At 40.1% G+C, this 16,653-nt stretch overlaps 1 protein-coding gene across 1 annotated transcript in view; it reads left to right on the forward strand.

Moving 5' to 3' along the window:
* LOC140239286 (uncharacterized) overlaps window positions 1-16,653 on the forward strand; it is an 85,557-nt gene that overhangs the window by 29,666 nt on the left and 39,238 nt on the right. The window contains exon 2 of the mRNA XM_072319166.1: window positions 7,306-7,645. Within this exon, the coding sequence (XP_072175267.1) occupies window positions 7,306-7,645 (340 nt within the window). The remainder of the gene's footprint in view (window positions 1-7,305; window positions 7,646-16,653) is intronic.

Here is a 16,653-nt window from a genome sequence, read left to right on the forward strand (position 1 = left end):
AGTCTGTTGCATCATAAGATTATAAAAGAGAAAAACTTGAATCTTGATGCTATACAGGCAAGAGAAGAAAAATACCCTGAATTTGTTGCTCAATATATTCGGTTTGAATTGATGGAATGATTGCTAGCAATCTACTTTACATACATGACCTTTACAGTCAGGTCATAAAAAAGCGCTAGGTTCGATTTTCACTTCCAGTGTTGAACGAGATTCGCGCGGGATGTTTTCTTTATTTTTTATTTTTGTTTAAATTTATTTTAAGGAACTAACTTTGCTGCATCTGGCTAGTTTGGTTTTGCGCCGCATTTTTGCCAAACCAGAAGCTACTTTATATCTGTGTACTCCTAAGTGCTGCAGTGTCAATCACTAGAACCTTTACAATATAAACAACCTGTAGTCAGAGTTGTAGTCTGTTTGACATTTTATCAGTGTATTCTCTGTAATCAGAGTAAACATATTCCAGGTTAGTTTCATTGTCCTTATCTGTACGAACTGATACCTGTAAGGTACAATGTGCAAAATATTTAACAATTTTAGGTGTACTCTGGTTGCCATTTCTCCCTGTGTTCACATTGTACCCTGCATTGTGGGGACGGTCACCAGAGATCTTGTCCTCTTTTACGACTGACTGTCCCCGACTGTCCCCAGTCGGGACTTGTGGCAAGCCCTGCCACTCAGACTTTACTCATGCGTACATTCGATGAATACAGCTGGGCGCTAGCAGTTATGGCCCAAGGCCGCTCTCAACTCCAAATTTTGTCCCCGGACCCCACTTGCCTTGCGGGGACGGGGACAAGTCCCCGTGAGTGTCCACACTATGGTTTGGGAGGGAAATGACCTGCTGCATGGGACTTTCCCCATGACACGGGGACCACTGTGAACACAGAGAATGTGTTGCTCTGAGTATAAAAACTTCATTGTATTTCTTTCTTTTTTTCTTTCTTTTATGTTGATGAATTGTATACACACATGTTCTCTACTAAAGTCTGACTCAAAAAGCGGCAGTAATTTTGCCTCCACTTTATGGATTACCACCATGAGAAAATGGCAATAATTACAAGCTTTATGGGAAATTGCAAACACTAAAATTTGACCGTGAGATGCATAATGCTGTATTGTGATATGGCCAAGGGTTGCCTTTGATATATTGACTCTGCCCTGTTTGTTTGCATAAATTTCAAGGGCTGGTTGATAACGACAGTCACTTCTCTTTGCACTTCCAAAGTTCCAAAAGTTGAGGTATGCAGTGACTTTAATAGGAGTTGTCAATGTCATGCTCAGGTGATAAATTCACTTCATTCATTTACATCGACGAAAACTTCCTATAGTTGGAAAACATTATGCTGGCCAAAATGATCCATACTTCTATGTGCAATGGTATTGTCTTTCCCATTCTTTTCCCCTCCTTTCTTATAGCTCGTAGAAACACTAGCACTGCATTGATGTGATTGACATAGTTGATCTGAGAGATATTCATGAGGATAGCTTTTAAAACCTGCCATGAACACACCCATTCACCTAGCCACCAGAAGTTTGCGATTATTCAGGGTGCGATAATGTGTGTGAATGTAATGATAATGACTATGGTGAGATATGAATTGCAATCAGCACTCATTAAAAGTGAGACATTTCTGAATACATTATACTTGTAGTCTAGCTTTTTTCTGAATAGTCGCAAGTATTTGTGGTGTGAAATTCACATGAAAACTCTGCAAAATCATACCTTTTTTTTTAATACAGCGCAAGACATGTGGGATATTCAGGTCAAAGTCAGGTCAAACTCTGAGACTCGCCAATGCGCAGTTTAGCTGCGCTTGAAACGACGTGATTTGAGTCACAATTTTTATTTGTGAACCAGTGCATTTGGATCACAGTTTAATTTTTTGCCTTTGTACTTGTGAACTTGAGCCCCCCCCCCCAAAAAAAAAACCCTCAATTTCAATTGAAATTTGACTCAAACTTTTTTAATGCGGGAGAATGGGCCTAACAATTGCTTACAGATGTATCACTCCAATGGTCAAACTGCTACATTTGCACATTAGACACCAACCCCCCCCCCCCCCCACCATACACACTAACTGGTACATGCACTTATAACACATACCAATTATATTGTATGTGTTATACACATGGAAGGTGATTCCTTGTGGGAATTGGGTTTAAAGTCAGACAGAGAACAGTCAGTGAAGTCAAACCAGCCAATCTGAAATGACACCAGGCTAAGGCCAAAAAAAAAAAAATTGTTGCATTGGCGTAACATGAGATTTTCAAATAGGGTCGGTCGGGCGGATATTTTTTTTTTTTTTTTTTTTTTTTTTGCTACCTGCATTTTACGTGTAAAACTCGTGCTCAGCTCAGTAAACAGTTACAACTGCTGCACCGAATGTGCTGTGTTCATCTATTCTACAAATCATTTATGAGGCCGATATTACTGGAATTATACCCCTTCACAGAATTTAAAGATGTTGAAATCCCTATCCTGAATGTTTTCACTTCATATTTTACTATTTTGACTTAGATAAGATAGATGCAAATTGACCCATATGTATGATCTTTTCATCGCACACGGCGATCTCTATTACAGTCCCACATATACAGATTCGTGTAAGTTCTCCACACAAGAAACCTATGGCAAAACTGTGCACAATACTAGTACATCGCAGTCTGAATGCTACGTATACACTGAATAAATCTTGTTAGAGTACGTGTCCGTGTTGGAAACAGATGACGTACTGATCAAGGAAGGCTTATGCGAGGCGCTAGATCTCTCCCTCGTACATCCGATATCCCCAGAGCCGTTTCCACTTCCGGGTTTGTGCGATCGCGATCGCAATCAACAAGATATTTGATATCGATAGCAAAAAAAAATAATAAAAAAACATGGGGTCGGCGGAATTTTTAGGGTCGGGCGGGTTACGCCAATGCAACAATTTTTTTTTTTTTGGCCTAAGTACCAATGCAAAGATTCTACACTCAGTAATTTGCTGGTCACTGTTTACATATTGTGTAAATAAGAATAGCCATTGTTCAAATAAAGGATTCTTTTGTCAGTCAGTTGCAATGAGCAAATAGTCTTTAGTCAGTCAGTTGCAGTGAGCATAGTTGCAATGAGCATTTTCTTTTTTTTTTCCAGTGTGAACATCTCGAGACATGCTTTGTTTTTATATGCCTGCCTTCTCAGAAAATGATATGAACATGATGGCAGTGAGATTTTGTTCTGTGTGTGTTTCTTTTCTAAGATGTGCTAGAAGTACTGTAAATGTGGATGCTATTGCACAAGCAATGTATCATACACTCTAAATGAGATGAATTTTGTGTGTTTCTAATTCTGTAAAATGTTAAGACATTACATAATGGTACATTGTATAACAAGCAAAAATATCACCAGCTTTTATTTTCATGCTAGTTTCTGGTGGTGTGAAATATATGCGAAAGTTTCCACACTGCAAAAATTTCTACTTTTAAATACATCTTTGCTTCTGTGTTGCCAATTGAAAGCAGGTGGATTACCATCGTAAGCAGTCTTTGTCGACCCCATTTTGATGACTTTATATTGAAATAGTTTGGCCTATGGTGGGCTTGAAATATTTTCCGTATGCTTGCATGAAATGACTAGCACAAGTGCAAACATTAAACACAAATACGCGCAACTGTTGCGACAAGTTCCCAATACGTTCCATGTTAAAAGTCTGCAATCTTGATAACAGCAGCAATCCCAGATTTGTGCTGTTGGTAGCTTCATAGTTTGAACATTCAGCACACACATTTTTTTTTTTCACTCTCTGTGGGGAATAACTTTCCTCGTTCTGCGTTGCAATTTACCCTTCATTTTCTAAAACCACTGCTACATAAACTTTTGTGTAGCAGTTTTCTTCCATAGAAACTATTTGAAATTTTGCTCATCAGCTGAGACTGCGAATCAAATTCAAGTTGGAAAGTTATTCCCAGCTCTGTCTCTTTTTGTAAAATGTCTTTGCTTGCCTCTTTGTGACAATATAGTGGTCAAGTATCACGTTCATATAATGTACCTTGGGAATTGACACAGACCCTATATCAAGCAGTCCCTGCTTTTAGAATACAAAATTGCTCACATTTACACAATACTCCTCCTTCAGGAGTGAACTTTGCTGCAGGAGAAGATCCACATTTTTACTTTGCATGTTTCCCCCCCCCCCCAACAAAGTGTTTCCCTTCGCATGGCATCAAAAAATTGGGACTGTTCCTACTTGGAGAGGAATTACTTCTTCTGAGTGGTACCATTGCATTGATGCTGTAATTATTGATGGACAGCAGGTCAGGAGGGTGGAGGTAAATTGAAGCTCATAACACTCTATTGCGTACACAGGACATGCATGTTTTGTTGACATTTGCTTTTACAGCATGTCTGGTACAGGGGTATACAATCTAAAAAGTGCTGTTTGCATTGTAAGTGGTGTACCAGCAAGTTGATCTGTATGGTCATATCAAATATGCGGGCAGATGCCTTGCGAAGAGAGCCTAATGTAGATTATGCTTTGACACCACATAATTACCGTCGTAACAATTACTTATTTCAGAGAAGCTAAATAGATATTGCAGTGTTCGATGCTTGAAATACACTGATACCCTCATTCTTTATCTTACTGTATTTAGTGCTAAACATGAAGCAAAAGGACAAACAGAAACAAAAACAAAAAAAAAAAACTGTTGTGGTTTTGCCCCCACCCCCCCCCCCCCCCCCACTCAAACTGTCAAGGTTGACCTTTGTAAAGTTCGTATGGAAAAAGACCTTATCTCAAACATGCACTCATAGATTGTATGTTCAGTGCAGTACGTGTGCAATGTGCAGGTATCGTCTATGTCTAGTGATAGCAGATGTACTTGACACCCATCGATAAGGAGAGGGTACGATGGGGGGTTGTATACTGCAAGTGTACTTGCTAGATACATTGTACATGTTGAAAGGTTCCAAACTCAGAAAAATTGCTTGGTACAATGCTGTATATCAAAACAGGTTTCACATCAATCTGGTTTAAAAAAGAGTGTAAAAGCAAACTTGTAGCATACATGGTGTATTTCTCCCAAACATGTTTCTCAAATTATGTATGGTCACTCACAGTCGGGAGGTGTCTTCCGATCAGGTTTGCTCGATTCTAGATACGCAGACATGTCTGAAGTTTAAAATGGTTTCATATCTAAATTTAGGAGTTGCAGAGCTCACCTTAGCCTTGGATTTCACATCCATACTTGTAGTTGTACAAAACTGTGTAAAGAGTCTGTAAGGGTATTGAAAGTTGTGTATGTTGTAGTAGAGTGCCAGGCAGTGGAGTAAGGTGTACAAAACCGTGATATAGAATGTACTTAAAGCTTGATAGAAGTTGGTAAAGAAGCTCACTGAATGAACACAACAAACCTCTGAATATGTTTTTTTACTCTCTTTTTTTTCATTGAGGCTTTTCATTTGTTGCCACAAAATGCAATTTTTTTTTTGAATGAACAGAATTCCTTGTGACAAATAAAATAGATGTGACAAGGGTGTAATGAAGTAACATGCCCAACATCCAGAAATCAGAAGAGAGTGAGCTTGTTATTTGAAAGTAGGAAAAAAAAATGATCATCTGTATGTGTTTGTATTTGTAAGTGTTAGACCCCGTTTACAGTACAGGCTCGGCCGCGGCTGAGCCACGGCCGAGCCCAGCCCCGTTTCAGTGTAAACACGCAAAAGGCCAAATGCGAGGCCAGAATTGGCCTGGCATTTGGCCTTGCTCTGGAGGTGGTCTCGGCCTCTTCTTGGTGTAAACGCAAACTGGGCCAAATGCGCGGCCAATTTTAGTCTGGCTTCCAGACCCTCTGCCCGTACTATTTCGCTATTCACGATATTAACCCCCTCAACGTGGAAAACTAGTATAGTTCAGGGTGGTTTTGTCCTGCAAAGGATTTTTCCTTCGGCAAAGGCCTTTGCCCGAACGGCAACTTTGTCGCCACGGAATCCAGTTGGCAAAGGGTCTGAAAACCAGGCTATACCAAATTGCGTTTGTTTACAAGCAGAGCGCCACTACGACAAAATATTGAAAGGTTTGAATTAAAAGCGCAGCCGAGCCCAGCAGTGTAAACGGACAAAATTGCGAGGCTCGGCCGCGCATTTGAGGCCGGGCTCGGCCGCGGCCGAGCCGCGGCCGAGCCCGGCCCCGCACTGTAAACAGGGTCTTAGAGATATATTTAAAAAAAAACAAAAACAAATAAAAGCAAACAAATCTTGTCCCATGTCACATGACATCAGAGTCAGATCTCCAAGATGGCTGTTGAAAAACGTTGAAGAGTTACCGGAGATTCTGATTTATGCTCTGAAAGTCAAAGACTGTATACGCTATATATTTAGTGAGTCTAAATTTTCGCCAGTTGAGACTTCCTGATGATTTCGCGAGTGGTTGAATTTGGGATCGTGGAGTACTGTGCTGAACAGAAAAATACCTACGTGTGCGTCACATTCATATCAAGATCAGAGTTATTATTTTCGTGTGTCTTTAAAGGACATGTTCACCTTCATTAACATAAGGATTGAGAGAATGTAGCAATATAAGTAGAACACATCATTGAAAGTTTGAGGAAAATCGGACAATCCGTTCAAAAGTTATGCATTTTTGAAGTTTTTGTGCAGTCACCGCTGGATGAGAAGACTAGTGCAGTGTATGATGTCACATGCGTACAACAACATAAGGAAAATATAAAGAGAATTTCACAAAATTTCATCTTTTGAAAAAAGTACACATTCCCTCGACTCGTTACTGACATATGTTATGGGTAATATTATTCCCATTGCCTTTAGAAAGAGGCAAGTTAAATGCTCTTTTATTATGCGAAAAAAGTGAAAATATGTTGAATTTTCTTTACATTTTCTTTATGCTGTTGTACTCATATGACATCACAAGCCTTAGTAGTCTCCTCATTCAGCGGTTCCAACACAAAAATTAAAAAAATGCATAACTTTTGCATCAATTGTCCAATTTTCCTCAAATTTTCACTGATGTGTTCTACTAATATTGCTGCATTCTCTCAATCCTTATGTTTATGAAGGTGAACTTGTCCTTTAATTTCACGAGTAGCACCTAACTTGCGAAATATGGGAAGATAAAAACCTCTCGAAATATTCAATGTATACAGTATTCTTCCTGGGAGGTTGTGGCTTCTGTCGTTCCATCTTTATTTCTTTTTGTGTTTTTTTTTCCTGCATACATATCATGTGTATATATGTATATTTCATTGTTGTCATTGCAAAACAACAACAAATAACAAGCCCTGTGTCTTTTTTTATTTCAACCCGAACAGCTCCCTCCGCATGGGGACGGAGTTCTCCCCTGGAGCGATGTCGATGAGGACGACGCTGCGGCAGGAGCTGATGCGTCAGCAGGTGCACCAAGAGAAGGAGAAGGAGGACCAGCTACTCACATCCACTACCCCGACGACGGTTGCTGCGGCAGCGACGGGGGCAGGGGCAGGGGCGGGGGTGTCCAGCTCCAGCTCCGACACCGGCTCCTTCATGCACCTCTTGCAGGGGGGCAACAACCCCCTCCTCTCTGCCAGCGCTCCGGGGGCAGTGGAGATCCCCCAGCCCAACAAACTCAGTCCAGTACCCGAGCTGTCCTCGCTACCAAGAGAAGTGCTAAAGGTATAATAGAGAACACCCTTGTCCAGTGTCAAGGTCTGAAAGTCTTGACTTGAAAAGTATTCCGTTAGCCTTGGAGAATAAAGGCAACAGCTACAGCCTCCAAAATGGAAACAATTATATAATGGTCATTGTTGATATAGTCATTAGCAATAGTACCATTATCATTTGTTATCACTTCTCTCTTTTTTTTTTTCTTCACCACCACAATTTGCTTTAGGTAGAGAATTTTTTTTAATTTCATTTTGGGGCAGTGACAAGTAATGCTGGAGTTTTTGTATTTGAGAAGCAAAATTTCCGTAAGGCAATTACTTTCAATCTTAATGTCAAGTCCAGGCCAGTCCTATGAGTCGCACTCAAAAAGTTTGAATTTTAAACATTTTCTTTGTGTGCTTGTGTATATACTACATAGTAATGCAACTCCAGGATACTAATCCAAAGTTTGTGAGAACATACATAGAGTTGTTGTTTCTTTCTCTCAGTTCTAAATTTGTATGCGTTTGTTACGTGTCATGACTAGGTGCTTGTCAGGGTGGTTGTCGAGCAAAGTTATGTGAAAGTCTTGTGATATGAACTGTACACCCATCATCTCTCCACCTTCATATTTTTACAGACGTCTGAGATAGGGGAGCCGTGTGTCTCTGGACAAAGGATCACCACAAAGCCATCTCATTTCATCTATATGTCTGAAGTATTTTCATCTCTGCAATTACTCTCTTTCTTTGAATGTGTGTAAATCATGTATTTCTGTTTCAAAAAATTGTTCTATTTCACAGGTTTTTTCAATTCCGCAGATCAATTTTTCCCCCATCCTGTTGTCTAGGGGAATTGTCTGTGTCATATCATATCCCTAGGAAGTGATGATTAAATATATATCTCTTGAGGAAACAGGTTAAAAATCTGATGCATAGAGATCAAACTTCCAACCTAGCTTGGCAAAGGTTTCGTCCGCCAATTTTCTTCTCTCCAAGGAAATCCCCTTGGCAGTAATCTCTACATCCAGATAAAATCTCAAGTAGCCTTATCTTACTGTTATTATGAGGTAAATGTTGGGACTATCTTTCTCTCTTTCATTCTTGTGGAAAGACCATTTAACTTTTGTGGCTTCTTGTTTTTTCCTGGCCCAGAATTCAAAATGGATGAAGAGCGTCTTTGGGTAGGCTTGATATGAGTAATGAGAACCAGGTGTATTGAACATGAACATGCCTCTTTTGTGGGTGTTTTTTCTTCACCCAAGGTGACAATCTACGTTGTATTTGTGTGATTGTAAACACATCCAGAAAGTTTAACGCCTGCCTTTAGAAAGTCACCATTTGTTTTTGGTGTTTCGGGCAAATGATGCAAGAATTATGTTTTCAAAAAGGAGTCTGGGGAACAAAGGAATTGGGACTCTTCTGTTTTTATAACTTACCCAGCATCATATTTAGATTGGTACAAGGAGGATCGTCTTCTTTGTCTGACCTTTTGCAATGACCAGATAGTGATCATTGCAGAGCAAAAGTGATATTGTTGAGCGGAAGTACACGGAAAAAAAATTTACTTGGCTTTATTTTTAATTTCTCTTCTATGGTCCTGTGACCACTATCACATGACTGGGGGCGGGCAACAAGGAAAGAAAAAAAAATGGGGAAAAAAAAGAAAGAAATTTCGTGGAGTAATTTGTTGTATTTTGGGCTGCTGATGTAAGGCCTGTTTTCAGCTCGTTTGAAAGTTTTGTTGATGGGGGTTGACGTTTTTGGTACTTAATTATGTCGATGTATCTATGAAGGCGATTGCTTGTGCTTCTAGATGACCTTTTTGAGGGGAAACGAGGAATAGATGTACAGGGTTAAATACGCTGATAAGTGCTTGCCAGACAGTGCTACTGTATTTGAGTAGTTTTTAAGTACAGGAGAGGCTTTTTAACACACACTACACACAAAGGACCTACAATGTTGTATACATGTTGACTTGTGTTGATACATGATACCCTTTTTCATTATCACTTACAAAATTGTATGTGGCCAAATGAATTGTCTAAACATGTGCCATAAACATTGTGTCATAATTTTTCTACCAAATTTCTTCAGATTATTTGAATGTCCCCACAAAATACAGTCAAACAAAGATTCTGTTGGAGATATATGTCAACCACTGCTAAAGTACTAATATGATTAACCCATTGAGGACGGGCTGATTTTGCTGCAGCACGGGCTGATTTTGCTGCAGCACGTATTTCCCATAAACACTTGCCCGAGTATAATCGGGACTCGTCCTCAACAAAACTGAAGACATTGGAATGCACCTTCCGCTAAGTTGTGCATGATGTGTTTCAGTGTTACTGATTTGATTAACAAAAGCCATTGCATAAAAACATGCAAGTTATGCTCAATCTTGGAGAAGAAGCATTCTATTGTCTTAACCTGTTCAGGATGGGCTGATCTGGCTAAAACACGCATTTCCCATCTATAGATACCTGCCTGAGGGACTCGTCCTCAATTTGTTAAAGGTTGTAAATCAGTCAGCTTGGAGTTGGTGCAGTTCCCCAAGACTGAGCATAACTTGCATGTTTTTATGCAATTGGTTTTGTTAATCAAATCAGTAACACTAAAACACATCATTCTCAACTTAGCGGAAGGTGCATTCCAATGTCTTTTGTTAACCCGTTGAGGACGAGTCCCAAGTAAAATGGCTGCTTTGGAATTTGAATCATGTCGCCATCTTATAAAACAAATAATGCACATTACTTCATCAGAATAATCCATCATCCACAATTTTTGAACAGTTGGAAACACTCTCGGCTCCACCTTGTGTTTTTCCAACAGTTCCAAAGTTACTGTTGGGTGTATGATTTGTACCAGTGCCATGTGTATTGTGCATTAATCGTACAATGGCCCCCCCTGGGTAGTACCGATTTGGAAGAGCTTGGTGTGGCCCTGACCATTCAGTGGTTGGTACCCGGGGTGCTCCACACCTGGGGTACCAAGGGTGCTCACAGTGTAAAGATGCTTTATATTTGTTCTGGTATCCTCTTAGCCTGGTCATTCAGAAGAAACTTGAGGCTGTCCTTCAGTTGCTATGTTATTATGAATATTCACTTCCTTCTTCGGTGGCTGCATAGACTGAATCCAAAAGTGACCAATAAAGAGGTGGGGGTGGGGGAGGCAATAGGGTAGAAAAAGAAGAAGATCATGAAGATAGTAAAGAAATCACCCACTTGTATTTTAAATCTTGATGGTTAATTGAAGAGATTACAGAGTCTAATGATGCCATGGCGTAACCACAGAGCATTGGGTTAGAAGAAAAAGATTGTGAAGAAAGTTTAGAAATCATGCACATTTAATCTTGATGGTTAATTGATAAAATGACAGAGATTAATGATGCCAAGGCATAACCACAGAGCTCCGAATGCAACAACTTGGCAGAGCCAATAATTTTTTTAATGTAATTGTATTTGTGTTTTTGTTTTGTTTTGTTTTTTGGGTCTCAGTGGTTACTGTGATCTACAGATAAAAACAATCATGTCTGTTGATGGTTGCTAGTATCGATATGATATGTGCCACTTGTGTAGGTTACATATCAGGGACAATGTCTCGTAAACAAGTCTTCACAATAGAGGCAGTCACTATGGAGATGTGGATAGACTTGTTTGCTGGTTGTGTGCTTCAAAATTGTGTCATATTCCTATTTTATGAATTTTCAAAGGAAAGGGATGAATAGAAACATGTTATGTTTTCTCTTAGAGTGTTTACTTGAAATGTAAGGCTGTTTCCTACGATATGTCACCTGATGGTTACATAAAAATACAGACTTACAGGCACATGCTTACACAAACACAGAGGCAGAGCAATACTAAAAATTGCTACATCAGCTCAAAAAAATGTATACTAGTGCTAGACAAAAAAAGAAACAGAAAAAGGGATAAACCTTCTGTGAATTGCTTTCAAGTTGGCACATTGTTGCTTCTTTAACCCATATCAAGCTGTTGCTTTAAAAACAAAATAAAAACTGCTATGTGACAATAGCTAGATTGAATAACTAAAAACTAGACCAGAACTGATAGACTGCCCCTATGATGAAGTGTAAGTTTCTTGCCATTGGTATTCCATTTGGGGTGTGCACATAATGGCCCTTTTAGGCACATGAAAAGAAATTCACACACTCGTAAACCCTATGCTCCTCCATTTCAGCGAACTCCGGTTAGAACGCACATACACTTGATTGCTTCCATACCGGTATCAAATCTTATGTGGCACTGAGACCACAATACAAGTACATTATGTACAGGATGGTGCCTAACACTTTTTCTCTTTTTTGTGGTCTCTTTCCCAGATTCCGGCTCTTCTTGCGTGCAAGGGCAATTAAAAGAAAAAAAAAAAATAAACACCAAAACACATCAATAACGAAAACCCCCCAATGAAAAGTTCGATGTTATTATGAAAGTTCATGTTACAGGAAATGACTTTCACTTGTGGCAGTTTCTGTGCTGTGTGGTTGCCAGATACGAACAGCGCCCCCTGCTGTCAGAGGAAGGGGTGACAATTGTCCATGCGGATGGCGGTGGGATGTGGTTGGCTGCACAGCTCATGAGCATGCTTTTCTGGAGGTAGTGTTGCGGTCTTGAGGGGGTGTAGACGTGCTTTGCAAATATCTGCTGAGGCGATGAAATCCCACCCCCTTAATCCGTAAGCTACTGCGTAGGATTTAAAGCATTGTTTGAATCTCCTCCGAGAGCAATTCTCCAGCGAAAGTTTCTGTATGCTGCCCTCTGTTGGGGAAAACATGCCAAGAAAAACTCAACCATCTTTGTAATTGGGAGTCACTCTCATGGTAAACTCTCATTGTAAGCTCTCTTGGTAAACTCTGAAAAGTTGCATGCAAATCAATGAAAATTGAGAAGAAGCACACTAAGGATTTGGATGTACAGTTTGACCTCGATTATCCGGCCATGTTGGGACCGGCGCTCATCCGGATTAGCGAATTGGCCGGATATGGGAGACACAATGTTAATGTATGTAGCTGCTATCCAAGCTGCCGTCCCAGTGCACTGGCAGCTGGGCAGGTAGCATACCCCGCAACTGTGGTGTAATCTATGCTAGCCTGTGCAAAATTGTAATCCCTTCTTCACAAAAATAAAGTATATCTTTATGTGAAAATCATACACGTTTTACCTCATTGGATATTGAGAAACCTATCATGTACATCTTATGAAATTAGTGAAATAGATCCATGAAAGTCACTGTTTTTTCTCAATTTTTGGATGAAAAAAAAAAAAGTCCTTCACTGCGTGAATGCGTCTGGATAATAGAGATTTCTGGATAAAAGGAGGCCGGATAATCGAGTTTGAACTGTAATAGAGTTTTGTAAAAGAGGAAATATGATAAGGTAATCTCTAGTTGGCAGTAATAAAATGAATTTTACATTCTAGACTATAATCTCCTTTCAGTTTTCATGAGAAAGAAAACAACAATTCGTCTGATTTTCATCTGATTACCACTTTTTTCATAATCAAAAGTCAAAGATTTTTCATGATAGGCCGAGTACTGTATGAATGGCAGGTACATGTGTACCAGTTTTATTGAAAATACCACAACTTTTCCAAGTTGGCTCAAAATGAACAGAATGAAACCAAACTAAACCAGAATGGCAGAAATTATATTGAACTGAGACATAAGATCTCATATCAACTTCTAATTTTCAAGTGCGACTATATAAACCAATGTCACAACATCTTTTACCTGGTGAAATCTGAAGTCGACTTGCACTCTATGTCCTTGACGTGTGTCTCACATTTCCAAAGATCATGGGTGTTCATGCTCTCTTTTCATCATTCCAAGTATTGGTAACATATACCACTTGAATATATGTTGCATTTTGTTTACAAGCTTCCCCCCCCCCTCTCTTTCTGATAATCTTCCATGTAATCTCTCTGGCAAAACGTCAAGAAACCCTAGAAGTTATTTGCAAATGAAGAAGACCTGTCGATTTTTAGAAGCAATCCAACTTCCTCAAGTTTCCTTCTCCTAGTAACATTAATCCGACTTCCCCATATGTCAAGGCCATCCAAGCAGATTTTGTAAATAAAAAACAAGAGAAATAAACGAAAAATAGGGGCTCATTGGACACCCACAACCTTGGTCTCGCCCTCAAACTGCTTAATTAGTGCCCTGTAATGACTGTGACCTTCCTATCATTAGGCCCAGATTTGGGGGAATTTGTCGGAATGAGCAATGGTTTCCTTTGGGGACGGAGTGGGTGGGGGGGGGGGGGGGGGGAGAGAGGAGGTGCAATATATGACTATCGTGGGCTGTTCAATGTTTTGCATGTTTCGTATGGACTTTGTAGACGTGTGATCTGCAACTTTTGAAATAGAAACCCAAGTGGCAAATAGTTTGTCAACAAGTTATTAGGGGCTGATTTCACATCAGCAAGCTCTTCATCTCGGATTTATTGAAGAGCCTTATTTGACACGGGCATATGTGAAAAAAACAAAAACAAACCCTGCACGAAACTTGAATATCTCTTTAATACAGTTATGATGGCTGTTTCACAGTTGTGTTTCATATATCTACCCCTTGCTTCCCTGGTTCACAGACTTATCATAGCAATGCTGACCAAATAAGTTTTCAAGGATGTAAACTTTACACTTATTAGTTCCATGTCTGTCTTTCTCAGTTTGTGAAGAGCAAATGCTGGTTGTGATAAAAGATAACTTCTCCACATGTCTTGAAAGCTCAGCAGATATCTTTGCAAACATCTTGTTTCATAAAGGTTGTTTTTTTTTTCCCCTTTTGCAAACATCACAAAATTTTGCATGGTTGAAGAATAATGTCTTGTAATATTGTGCATGAAATCTTATGGAAATAATCATTATATCTGAGAGTTTTTTTTTAAAACAAAAACGGAAAACCCCAAGTCACTGGAGAACATGTGACCCTTTTGTACTGAGCATAACGGTTGGAAGTTTTTTGGCGTCCATAAATTCACTGGTTATCTATAGTTTTGTTTTCCTTTATCATAAAAAAGTTTCCAGTTTTATTATTCTGAAAAAAAAAATCTGAACTACCTACCTCTACATTATTACAGCTTAAAATGAAAGGAATCTAATTTTCTGGGTTTGCAAAAAGGGCACTTAAACTTTGAGTTGAAAACAAAAAACACACCCGAGTATCACCTCTCTGTGGTGAAGAAATAAATGAAATCAAACTGATGAGGTTTGCTTGAAAAAGAACCGTGATAGTGAAAGTAGTGACAGTGATGAAGTAGAATAGTCTCTGTTGAGGTATTGAGGATGATGACACAACGTTTGCTCCTGCGACAATTGCTTCCGACTTATTTTCTCCAAGGACTTATGGTGAGGGTTAGGGTTGTGATAAAGTTTTAGGTTTAGCTTGATATGAGGAATAGGATTAAGGTTAGGGTTAGGGTTATGTTTGTGGGTAGAATTTATGTTTGGCTTAGCGTGCAGGTATTTCATGGGAGCAATTGATGCAGGAGCAAATGTCATGGAACCACTGAGGATAACCTTTAGTGAAAGTAGAAATAACAAAGGACATTGACACTACGACCGTGAGGCTGCACCATTGATTTTCTCTCCTTCTTGGCTTGAGCCCCAGTTAAGTAACTTTGGAAATTAATTAATTTGATTCACGCAACAAGAGTCTGTTTTGTGTCTGTATGTCCAGTGTGTGGGACATGAATTATAAAGATACACTGTATATAAATATTCACAAGTCAGATCTGGCACATTGCTCTGCGGGAAGGGGAAAAAAAAACCCCACAACAGCTCGGAAAATGCTCCCAAATTTTAAGCAGAATTGGAGTGGTGGAGAGGCAGGAGTAATAAGGTGTAAAAATCATGAACTTCTCACTTCTAATATTACATTGACTTAATGGGCTGTGTGTGGCAATGCTTTGGCATTGTCCCGGGGCATTGTGGGTTGTTTTATGCAGTTCATCTGCCGTCCGCACTGGCTGTCCCTTTTGTTTTTTGTCTTTTTTTTTCTGGAAGGACTTTCTATCTTGTCTTGCATGCATGAGTGTGTTTGAAATTGTTTTGAAATTCAGTGATTGAGATGAATTATGTCATTGCACTTGCAAGTTGGTACTTGCAATTGATTTTTCAGACAGTGTTATTACGTTGAGTGGAGTATTGCGTCCAGCCAGCCTGGTAAAGACTGGTGCGGTGTCCGGCGGTGCATGCAGGATTCTTTGGAAGGGAGGCTTTGGACTCCAGACTGAGCCATTTGATCAATCTTGGGCAAAAGTAGGTAAGGAGATGCTGATTACTAAGATGGCGTCGGACTGGGCTCCAGAATTCATCATCGGACCTCGCCCTGTACCCCCCAACCTCCTTTTGTTCCCCGCCTTGAGCCAGGCCCTGCTCCAGCTTAATCCCGGTGGCCAGAAAGTGTCTTTTGTAGTTTGCCCGCAAACTCAGCTGATGCCCTTCACAAGGTCCGCACCGGGCCGTGATGGAATGAGACGTGGAGAAGCCCCCAAAAGGAAATGACCCTCTAATTCCTCTTTTCCTCCTGGTTTAATTGCAGCTGCACCCACGGTCTTAAGCCTACCCTTCCCACAAAGGCCTGCGCAAACATGTAGCATGCACGTGGGCACCCATTTGGTTAAAGGCGGGGTTAAGAGGGGGATGGGTGGAGAGGAGTCGTTCCCTCTCTGGTGTCTGAGGGGTTAAGGTTGCTCCACGTAATCCCCGCGACAACAGGCCGACCAGCCGGTCATTAGCACTCGCAGGGTTACTGGGCATATAGGGCCTTGTTACCAAGGTCAATGGAAAGCTCATTGTTAATCATGGCAACTTAATAAGCTATAATCCCTTTGCTGTATAGGTGGCATTCTTTGTGCTGGCCGCATTCCATTCACACTGACCCAAAGAGTGAGACTTCCTCCTAATGAACTTGATCGTGAGGAGCTGTTTGTAAATTCTGAATAGAGGGCTCTCAAGGACTTAGTCTCCACAACAACTTTCATTTTCTTTTTGTATTTCCTTTGTTTTTTCTTTATTTGCCTGC

The sequence above is a fragment of the Diadema setosum genome, chromosome 2 (assembly GCF_964275005.1).
Source record: "Diadema setosum chromosome 2, eeDiaSeto1, whole genome shotgun sequence".
NCBI classification, from domain to species: domain Eukaryota; kingdom Metazoa; phylum Echinodermata; class Echinoidea; order Diadematoida; family Diadematidae; genus Diadema; species Diadema setosum.